Below are 10998 nucleotides of genomic sequence, written 5' to 3' on the forward strand. Positions count from 1 at the left end.
AACGCTTTCAATTGATCATAAAAATAGGCATTTAAATGTTGCATGATTGTCTAAGTAACCATTCCTTGTGATAAAGAACGTATCTTTAAAGGCTGTGGCTTATTGCCAACTCGTCTTCAAGTTCACATTGCAGACAAGTAAGTTAAAGACCAACACATTTGTTTTATATTTTATCAGATTCAGAGTGCGTGTTGGTCGCTCACTCCGGTTGTGGCTGTTTGTGAGACATTGCTGTGCGCAGACTGGCTGCTACGTTTCGTCAATAAAATACACAGTTAAGAAACGCTTTGAGGTGAATCTTGTCAAATGCTGTGTGGCGTCTCGATGACATGATAAGACGCTATATCAAATGCCAGGCTTATCATTATTATCAATAGGAAGAAAGCCAACGGTATTTTCTAAGACTAGTTATTAATTGTGCCACGTTGCTGCATCAAATTCAGATCTGCCTTAAGCTTCTCTTTGCTTCAGACAGTTTTGTAAATCATCGCAGGACTATGCCCGCACAGCCACAGCAGAGCAAGACATTCTGGAGATAAGGACAAATTGTGGCAACCTGCTTGATGCTTCCTGCAGGCTTGTTTCATGTTAGTCAATCTTTTGTTGCTACCGTATATATATCCTTTTCTCACCACATATTGCAAAAGCTGTTTACATTTTATTACAATGTATCCATATTATACCCCTTTATTGAATACATTCCTTTTCAATTAGGTTGTAAATTTATTTACAAACTTGAACAAGGATAATAATAATCCTTGCATTTGATACAGCGCCTTATCACATCTTTGAGACGTCTCAAAGCGCTTCACAGAATATTCTGTAAAGTGAATTGACTGTATATTTTGTGGGTGAAACGCGGCAGCCAATTGTGCACAGCGGTGTCCCACAAACAGCCGTGGATTGAGTGACCAAATTATTATTTTTTGGGAGGGATTATCAATCCCGGAAAAGTGAAAGGGCAGGTACATGAGACTGAAAGGATTGCTCGTAAGGGAACCACCACAGACTATTCTGTGTTAAATTTCAATGGTTCTGTGTTTTCTCAAGTCGGGAGGATGTCCCGAGGGTAACTGCTGGGCTAGAAATAAGTTTTGAAGGACACACACTAACTGGTCGTATAGGAAATAATATCTCGGGATATAATAGACTTTGGGACACAACATATCATGTGACTGCCAGGATGGCGGCAGGCCAGCTGGGTGGACCTTGGTCTTCTCTCGCCGAGCAAACCCTTACGGCTGTACACAATCGGCTTCCGCATTTTGTCCACAAAAACACAGTCACTACAGTACACTTTACAATATCGCCTCTGAGATGACCCGAAGGCGCGATAAGGCGCTATATCAAATGCAAGGATTATTATCAATGATTATTATTATAATTATCACTATAATAATAATTATTATTGATGCAAACCGACCCTTCAGCAAAGGAAAGGCAAAGAGGGAAGGATTGCCATTGCTCTCTGCCTCTCCACGTGGGTTTGCAGTGGGTGTGTGTGGGGGAGGAGCCTGATTGGCTGGTGCGCGCGGAGCATGTCGGGAGTTGTAGTTCGGCAGGGGACGGTGGGTGAGCCACCAGCCCCCAGGATGCACCGCGGCACCCAACGACCCAGACAGCCATTGACGCTGGGGAGCGACTACAGCCCCCAGAAGACACCGCGACACGCATAGGCCAGGCCAGCAATGACGCAAAAGCGGGTGGTGAAAGAACTACAACTCCCAGAATGCACGGCGTGCGAGCATGCGCGGTGCGGCTGCAGGCAATCACGGTGTGGAGGTGACCCAGGCGCCGACTCTAGGCCTCACAGCCCGTGTCTCTCTCTCTCTCCCTCCTTCCCGGCTGTGTGTGGTGTGAACCGGCTCGGCAATGGCCGCCAGGCTCTTGGAAACCATCGGGAAGCTCGGCCTCGGAGTGGCCCTCGCCGGAGGGGTCGTCAACTCGGCGCTTTATAACGGTGAGCGCCCCCCCATCCCCCCGGGGGTCGGGGGTGAGGAGGAGAGTCCTTGCTCCCCCCTCCCCCCCCCCCGTGTCCTTGCCCGGCACCCGGGGGGCAGGAGGAGGAGGAGGAGGAGGACGGCCTGAGCCGCCCTCGAGGTTCTCAAAACTTGTCCAAACTGCACAAGTCACAGTCCACTGCACAGTGTATTCCGTGAAGTCGCTTTGAGGCGTCTCAACGCGGTGATCAGCCTTTATATTAGTACAGTCTGACCCTCACCGGCCCTCCCGATCTCCCCGCGTTAACCTTCAACCCACTCTTATGGAATGAAACCCAAATTAGATAAATATTTGGGGGGGACAAGTCTGCGGGGGGAGCGCGGGGGGAGCGGGACCAGTTGGAAGCTCTTTTCGAAGCGCCGGGGCGGACCCCCGATGGGTCAAATGGCCTCCTCTGTGCTGTATAATTTTACGATTCTAAACCCTTCTCTGCGGCTGTAAGACACCACGCAATGGGGAGTGGGGCATCTTTCACAGCTCAGACCCGGTCATGATAATTGTCCTTGCGTTTGATTGACATGGGCGCCCATAACAACAGTGGATTTTCACAGGTAATTGCCATCAAATGGAGTGGTTCTGTATTGGTCGCCAAACAATTAACAGCAAAATTACATTTGTATAGTGGCTTTCACGTTGGGAGGACGTCCCAAGGCGCTGACGGTGATTGTATTTGCTGTGTGATGTTTGCCGCTCAATTGATATTTAATCCATTTTATGTACTCAGTTGATGCCGGACACAGAGCTGTGATATTTGATCGGTTTCGTGGGATTCAGGAGCTGGTGGTTGGAGAAGGGACCCACTTTCTTATTCCATGGGTACAAAAACCAATCATCTTTGATTGCCGCTCCCGGCCACGGAATGTTCCAGTTGTCACTGGTAGTAAAGGTGAGCGTACAACAAGCAAAAGAATTGTACAACTGTACAATTATTAGTCATACAGTTAGCAGCGTCTTAAGCGGTTAGTGATGCCCTCAGTTTGGTCTGTGATGGAGATGAATAAAGAGCAATGTCTTCCGATTGGGTTTCAGTAAAGTACGATGGAAGCTGTAATTTTTTTCATGTGTTGGGTATAGGAAATCTTTGTATGGCTGAAAATTACTCAATAGAAACCACATGTACTTCTGGAGAGAGTACTTTCAGCTATTTAATAATAATTCCTTCAAAAAATAAATAAATTGGCACTCAATCCACAACTGCTTGTGGGACACTGCTGTGCGCAATTGGCTACCATGTTTCGCTCGCAAAATATACGGTCAATTCACTTAACATTGTTAAGTGTTAACAGTTTCAAGAGTGTATTCAATGGAGGTGGAGTTTGTGGATGGATGGAGAAATAGGACTGACCCGACAAACAATTGTGACTTTTATAATAATAATAATAATAATCCTTGCATTTGATATAGCGCTTTTTACGTCGGGAGGGCGTCCCAAAGCGCTTCACAGAACACACTGTAAAGTGAATTGACTGTATATTTGTGGGCGAACGCAGCAGCCAATTGCGCACAGCAATGTCCCACAAACAGTCGTAGATTGAAAATGACCAATTTAATTATTGTTTTTAGTTTTTGGAGGGATTATTATTAGGCTCTGTGTGGAGTAAGGAAACTTGCCCAAGGTTTCGCCCTCTGCCTGGAACTTTTCACAGTTTATTGCACATTAACCTTATTTTTAAAAAAATTCTCTGCTTTTAGATTTACAGAATGTAAACATAACACTGCGTATCCTGTTCAGACCAGTGGCTGACGAGCTTCCTAGGATTTACACCAGCATTGGTGAAGATTATGATGAAAGAGTCCTTCCGTCAATCACAACAGAAATCCTGAAGTCTGTAGTAGTAAGTGATTTTGTGTGTGTGTGAGAGTGTGTGGTGGGTGGGGGGAAGGAGAGGTATTAATACAGTATTAATGAGATTAACATCTACCATGTCTTGCAATGTTTTGTTTGCAATTCATGCTTTTAAAAAAAAAAGTGGGGCTGCTGTTGAAATTACCTTAAGGACATTATTTTCACAGCCCTTGTTTTGGTTCACACTGCACTGACATTCTGCTCTCAATTGATCCCTTGAAAATATTGTGACAGACCACAATGGGTAGCCCACTTACTTTAAAGGGACTATTTTAAACGTTTAATAATATTAACGCAACCACCAACGACAATTTTACACTTATATAGCACCTTTCATGTCAGGAGGCCACCTCAAAGCACTCCACAGGATGGGTGGGTGGGGGAAGAGGGGGAACAAAAGTGCCGTCGAAAAGGAAGGCCTTAAGGCATGCTTCGAAGTGGGGAGGGTGAGTTGGAGAGACTTCGACACGGGAGTTCCAGAGAGCAGGGCAGAATGGCTGAAAGCTCTCACCAATTGTGAATACACCAATTGAGCGAGGCCGAATGGAGAAAGCGCCTTTGGAATTCCTCCCGACGTGAAAGGCGCTATACAAATGTAATCTTGTTGTTGTTGGATAGGGGTGAAATGTAGCCAAGTGAGGATGGGGCCTAAAAAAAAAAGTTAGCCCAATTTCTGGACAAATATGGTCAATCCACTTTATAGTGTATCCTGTGAAGCACATTGAGACGTGTCAAATGCGTGATAAAGCTCTATATCAAATGCAATGATTATTATTATAGTTTAGATATTGCTATTAATCCAATAATGTAGCTCTTTTCAAAAATAATTTGACATAAATCTCTTTCAAGGCCCGGTTCGATGCTAGTGACCTGATCACACAGAGAGAGCTGGTGTCCAGGCAGGTCAGTGAGGACCTGAATGAGAGAGCTGCCACTTTTGGACTCATCCTGGATGATGTGTCTCTGGTAACTATATTGTAGCTTTTCCCTTACTTTCCACCCTTTACTCTTGGTTTAGTCTCAACCTGTCTCAGTTCGTAGCGCTCTCGCCTGCGAGTCCAAAGGTTGTGGATTCAAACCGCTTGTCTGCACATGATTGAGGCTGATGCTGCAATAGAGTGCAGGGCTGAGAGGAAGAGCAGCTCTGTTAAAAATGTGACATTAAACCGAGATCCCTTCTGCCTGTTCAGGTAGACAGGCATTAAAGATCCCACAACGCTATTCAAGGATTGTTTTTCCTGGGACCCTTGGCCAACAATCTTCCAGAGAGCACCCATTCCATTCAAGACATGTGGGGAGATTTCCATGTGCATATGTGGAGCTCAGTTTGGATACTCTTAAGTATGGCAACGGATTCCCATACATGTCAGATACCCGGTTGACCNAAAAAAAACACAAGAATGTGCAGCCCGTTTATCAGACGCACAAATTATTATTGTTCCAGTTGTCCTATCTGTCCTCTCACTTGTTTTCAAATCCTTTCATGCCCTCGCACCTCCCTACAAATCTGATTTGCTTACCCCCCCCACCCCGTCCCCGCCACCACTCCACTGCTCCTGCTCAGCTGGCTCCAGCCTCCTGTTTGTCCTTCGCCCCCTCCGCTCCGCCATCAATTGGCAGTCGTGCTTTCAGTCACTACGCTCTGGAGCTCCCTCTATCCCTCCACCTTGCCCCCTCTCTGCCCACTTAAATCCCACCTAAAGACCTTTTTCTTGATTGTGCTTGCAGTCACCTCCCCCCCTCTCTCCACCTGGTTCGGGGTCATTGTCAAGCGCTCCAGGACGCTACCCAATGTGAAGAGCGCTATATAAATGCAAGTTGTTGTTGTCTGTCGTTTTTTTTCTAAAATGATTCCGAATTTTCTTTTTCCTCAGACTCACTTAACCTTTGGCAAAGAATTCACTGAGGCTGTTGAGCTGAAGCAGGTAGCACAGCAGGAAGCCGAGAGGGCCAGGTTTGTGGTGGAAAAGGTGAGTGCTTATCTCTGTTTGTCATTGCCGTAGTTTTACACAATACTTGCTGGCCAGTCACAACTGGCAAAATAACTGGTCGTTTCACGTACTATCTCTGGGACTCTAGCCTGTGCGAGCGGCGCTATATAAATAGGAGTTGTTGTTGCTGTTGTACCTAAACTCTGGACAGTATTCATTGTGAAAATCCTCTCCCATTTGGCTCGCGCACCACATCCATCAGAGCACAGTTCCATTTGCGTTTATTCAGTGAGTGCTAATCTCGTCCATCATCCACACCTCAGGGCAAGTTTCCTTATTCCAAGCGCCTGTTTTTCTAACAGAAAGTAGGAACTCAGCTGTTTTTCGATTGGTGAATCACTTTTTGGGGGTAATAATTCCTTCAAAGAAAATAATTGGTCCCTCAATCCACGACTATTCGTGGGATGCTGCTGTGCGCAATTGGCTGCTGCGTTTCACCCACAAAATATACAGTCAATTCACTTTCCAGTATATTCTGTGAAGCGCTTTGAGACCACCCAACGATGTGATGAGGCTATATCAAATGCAAAGATTATTATTATACCACCAGAGGTCACTAGATACCAGTTGGGTGTTTACCCTTCGTTTCTTTCAACTTTGGCCCTGCGGTAGATACAGAATGTCTCTTTATAGTGTTCCCACTATAGTCCTGGCTGGTGATCTCATAGCACAGAGCAGGAGATAGAGATAACGCCGAGGCTTGGAGTAATACGCAGATGCCTTTGCATTCAGCAGCTGAACATGGAGAGTACCGTTTTGAAAAGGGATGTTCTTTGACTCTTAATTGCACAATTGCTTTTGTGAAAAGAACTGACACATTGCTGAGTTTTCCAGTTGTTCATTCTTCGAATGGAATGTATTTTCTTTGACTCAATCCAACCATAAATCATTTTACAGCATCATGGTTTTTTTAAATTTTATTTTAAAAGGCCGAACAGCAGAAGAAAGCAGCCATCATTTCCGCAGAGGGAGATTCCAAAGCAGCCGAATTAATCGCCAATTCTTTATCCCACGCTGGAGAGGGTCTGATTGAGCTCCGCAAACTTGAAGCAGCTGAAGATATCGCCTACCAACTCTCTAGATCCCGTAACGTAACCTATTTACCATCCGGTCAGTCCACATTGCTCCAGCTCCCCCCACAGTAACAAGTCATTTAGTCACAAAATATCTTAAAAGTGTGTAAGTAAACGCAGCTGAATTGACATTTTATAGAACACGTTCCCTCAATGTGACATTTGATGTAGGAAAAAGATGTGGGATTAGAAGATGAGCGGGAAAAAGATGGTAAGTGAAAACTGGTGATATGTTTAAATCAGATTTTCCTTGACATTGTCTGTTCTGTGCCCTGCTGGTTGGCATTCATTGCCAATGCTGACTTGACCCTCATTTGCATGTTTTCCTCTGCAGCGATTAACTTGGATCAAAACAAGATCAGGTCACAATAATAATAAGCAAGAAAATAAAATTAGCCCAAATGACCCAAGATCCGAATTCACTAACTTTTTTATTTTTCTATGAATTTCATAATCTTAAAAGTGGAAGTCTCAGCAGTCTAAAACAATGATGGAGAAAGACTGCAGACTCCAGATAATCTATCGAGTGGGTTTAAGTTACAGTTTGCAGTAAAGACTTACGTTTTATGATTAAAACGCTACATAATGCTTACTCATTCTAGAAATCTGGGATCAAAATCAATGGATGTGTGACGGAATGTTCTGTAACCTTATTATGTTTCATTATCCATCTGTATGTGGTGACGTATTTAATTATTGATGTAACAGATAATACACAAGTAATTTGATATTTTCTTTTTAGCCTAAATAAACACACTGATGCCTACTGCCTTCTGTTGCGTGGAATTTCATTTAACTTCGATTCACGTGTGATATGTTTGTGGTTTAGCTTCCTTAGGCCATAAACTGCAAGCAACAACAATGTGGGTTTCAATTGTCCATGTTGCTGAGCTCTTCCCTGATTGAGCTGCACCCAGTGGAACCAGGGAAAGATAATGCCGGGCTACTTTTATTTGATTCCCATGGTTCAGAACACAAGGCTAGGAACGACAGCAACAAATTACATTTGTATAGCGCCCTTCATGTCATGAGGACATCCCAGAGCACTGGACAGTCGGGGATTTGGACCCGAGCAGGGCGTTGCAATCGGGAAGGTAGAGGGAGGGGCGTAGGAAGGTGGCTGAAGGCGCAATCGAACTTTCACATCCACAATTCATACGTTCCTGGGAGTGAAGGTAAGAAGAGGGGGTTTTACACTAAAGGTTCGGAAAAGAGGTGAGTTTACTGATGCAAACTAACAGACTGTTTAGTGTGATTGTAGTGGCGCCTGTTCCATAGTACCTGACTTACTGGCTTTTAAAAGGACACTTGAGAAGGTCCAGATAAGTTGTGTCTTTTCCCCCCCATCTGTTGATTAAATCAATTTGCTCATGGAAAGATTGATGGATTAATACATAAAATAGCTCATTCTTTATTTTTGAAAGCAAAACACTGCCTGTTACATGGAGACATTTCAAATATCAGCCTGGCTTTGAACTTTGTTCTTAAAATGCTGTTTGGTGCAAGGATTGTTTTGGCCACAGAGCGGCACCAAAGATCATCTTCAGTCACTGGGGCCTTTTAAACGGCAAATTGTCATGTGCACGTGTGGTTTGCAGACCTACATGAGCAAACAAGCTTACATTTGCCTCCTCTAAGGCCTGTTTGAAGACCTTCCTCTTTTACCATGCTTTTAATCACCTTTTCCCTTCCCCCATCCCCACCCCACCCTTTTGGTTCCCACCCTTAGTGAATCCAACCTCCAGCTCAGCTACAAACGTGTCTTAACTTTCCCTTCCATAGCTCACAGAGGGAGGAAGAAATACCAAACTCAATTGTATGCTTTTTTTCAAGTTGCTACCCTGACTGAGATCACCTCAGCAAAGATATTAATTCAAAGCTGCAACCTCGCTGCTTGTTTCGCACAAAATATACAATCAAGCCACTTTACAGTATATTCTGTGAAGCGCTTTGAGACATCTCAACAAAAACAAAATTATATGTGTATAGCACCTTTAACAGCGGGAGGACATCCCAAGGCGCTGGACAATCAGTGTTTCAGACCTGAGCTGGGGATCGGGGAGGGTGGATGGTAGGGTGGGGGAATGAGGGTTACGGTCGAAGTCTCGGGTCTTGAGACGGGTCTTGAAGGAGGCAAAGGAGGGGGCAAGGCAGAGAGACCTCGGGATGGAGTTCCAGAGGGTGGGGACAGAGTGGCTGAAGGGCCTGATAAAGCAATATACCAAATGCAAGGATTATTGTTGTTGCAAGGTTCTAGTGCTGTAAACGTAGCCATCGGTTGAGTCTGTGTGTCCTTCCATAGTGAACAGACCTCTTCCCGTTTATGTGGCTACCCTTTTTTCTATTGTTCTCTATTAAGTATTTCACTTCTCCTTTGCTATAATGGTTTTTAAAATGCTTTATGGGAACCTGATTGTGGGGCATTTTGCTGTGTGCAAATTAGCTCCCGCGCTTCGCCTGCGAAGCTGCTTTGTCGAATGTGAAAGGAGCCATGTCAAACGCGAAGATTATAACACTCGAGTCTGATCCGAAGTCTGATCAGGTGAGAAAGAATGAACACTGGATTATATAGGAACGGTTACCCTGAGTTACATGGAAAGAGAATAACACGTACTCACCCACCTCCGATAGAAATTTCTCTCCTTGTGTGATTTAGAGGTTGCTTCAGTGCATTTGCTCTTGTGTTGAATTATCAAAGGTGCCGGCCTTCGGAAGAGACTTCAAACCACAAATATACGGTCAATTCATTTTACAGTCCATTCTGTGAAGCGCTTTGAGATGTCAAGAAGATGTGAAAAGTGCAAATACAAGGATTATTATTATTATTCAAAACAAGGTTCCATCCGCTTGTTCAGCTGGATTCAAAAAGAGAAGGGAGTTTCTCCTGGTTTTCTGGACAACAAATCCAAGCACAGAAAGGAAGTTTGATTGTCCAGGCTGCAACTTTTTTAAGGGTTGATGTCCCAGTTGATTTTCTTTCCATATGGAATAATAATAATTCCTATTTGCAGGGATGATAATTTCAAAGAGTGAAGAATCTTATGCATGCAGAAGAGACCAAAATAGACTTAAGCCTGAACCAAATACTGGCTTGTGTTGCTTTAGTCGGCAAGGTCACACTGGTAAGATTGCTTTATTTTTACTTCCATCTACTTGTTTAACTCATTGCATTTGTCGTCGGTTATTCTGACAGATGTCACTGATTCTGAATAACTGACAGAGCAGGTCCAGCAACTATGGAAAGCTGATCAGAAAAACAACTGGGTTTGCCAACACTATCAATGTGATTGCAATGCAAGAGATGCTGAGCAGTTCTGCTAGGAATCACCTGAGTGGGTGATTAGGGGGGTAGACGAATATAATATAATAATCCTTGAATTTGATATAGCGCCTTATCACGTCGAGACGTCTCAAAGCACTTCACAGAATATACTGTAAAGTGAATTGACTATATATTTGCGGTAGCGCACGGCAGTGTCTCACAAACAGTCATGGACTGAAGTGACCAATTTATTATTTTTTTTAGAAATTATTATCCCCAGAAAAGCGATCCTCCAATCGACTAACTTACTGCTACGTAAACAGAGGTGGGTGGAGTAAGGAAACTTGCCCAGCGTTTCGCTCTGCCCGGGAATTGAACCACTTGCGAGGCGAGTGCTCTCACCACTAATCTACTGAACTCCACCCTTGGCCACACCATAGAGAACTGAAATTTTGAGTTGCCCGCCTAAGCAAGTGCAATTCCACAGAGGTTGATTTCACAAAACACGTGTTAATATTTCAGTGGGGTCAGCATTGTCATCCTAAAGTCATACAAAATAGAAATGTCTTAATAATAATAATCTTTCCATTAGATATAGTGCCTTTCAGGTCGAGAGGATGTCTCAAAAGTGCTTTACAAATATCCAGTAAAGTGTAGTGTATACTTTTAGGCTAAAGGGACAGCCAATTTGCGCAGAGCAAATATTTCACAAACAACTGTGAAGTGAATGACCATTTTATTTTTATTTGGGTGGATTACTGGTCTAAACTTGTGAGTCACACCCAGGCTGTGTAGGGCTCTGGTCAGGCCACATGTCCAGTTCTG

General features: G+C 44.1%; 1 protein-coding gene across 1 annotated transcript; it reads left to right on the forward strand.

Annotated features, from left to right (window-relative positions):
- The first annotated feature begins 1737 nt into the window (after positions 1 to 1737).
- Positions 1738 to 7680, forward strand: phb (prohibitin). The gene is made up of 6 exons (XM_007901512.2): positions 1738 to 1960; positions 2726 to 2887; positions 3694 to 3836; positions 4697 to 4813; positions 5722 to 5817; positions 6768 to 7680. The coding sequence occupies exons 1-6, from the start codon at positions 1873 to 1875 to the stop codon at positions 6981 to 6983; spliced, it is 822 nt and encodes a 273-aa protein (XP_007899703.1). The 5' UTR covers positions 1738 to 1872; the 3' UTR covers positions 6984 to 7680.
- Positions 7681 to 10998: the final 3318 nt, after the last annotated feature.

Source organism: Callorhinchus milii, unplaced genomic scaffold (genome assembly GCF_018977255.1).
Source record: "Callorhinchus milii isolate IMCB2004 unplaced genomic scaffold, IMCB_Cmil_1.0 Scaffold23, whole genome shotgun sequence".
Taxonomy (NCBI): domain Eukaryota; kingdom Metazoa; phylum Chordata; class Chondrichthyes; order Chimaeriformes; family Callorhinchidae; genus Callorhinchus; species Callorhinchus milii.

Excerpts from the sequence above, each read along its gene's own strand:
- phb (XM_007901512.2), top strand. The coding sequence starts at position 1,873 with ATGGCCGCCAGGCTCTTGGAAACCATCGGGAAGCTCGGCCTCGGAGTG. Across the intron at positions 4,814-5,721 it reads TCCTGGATGATGTGTCTCTG|ACTCACTTAACCTTTGGCAA; the intron begins GTAACTATATTG and ends CTTTTTCCTCAG. Across the intron at positions 5,818-6,767 it reads CCAGGTTTGTGGTGGAAAAG|GCCGAACAGCAGAAGAAAGC; the intron begins GTGAGTGCTTAT and ends TTATTTTAAAAG.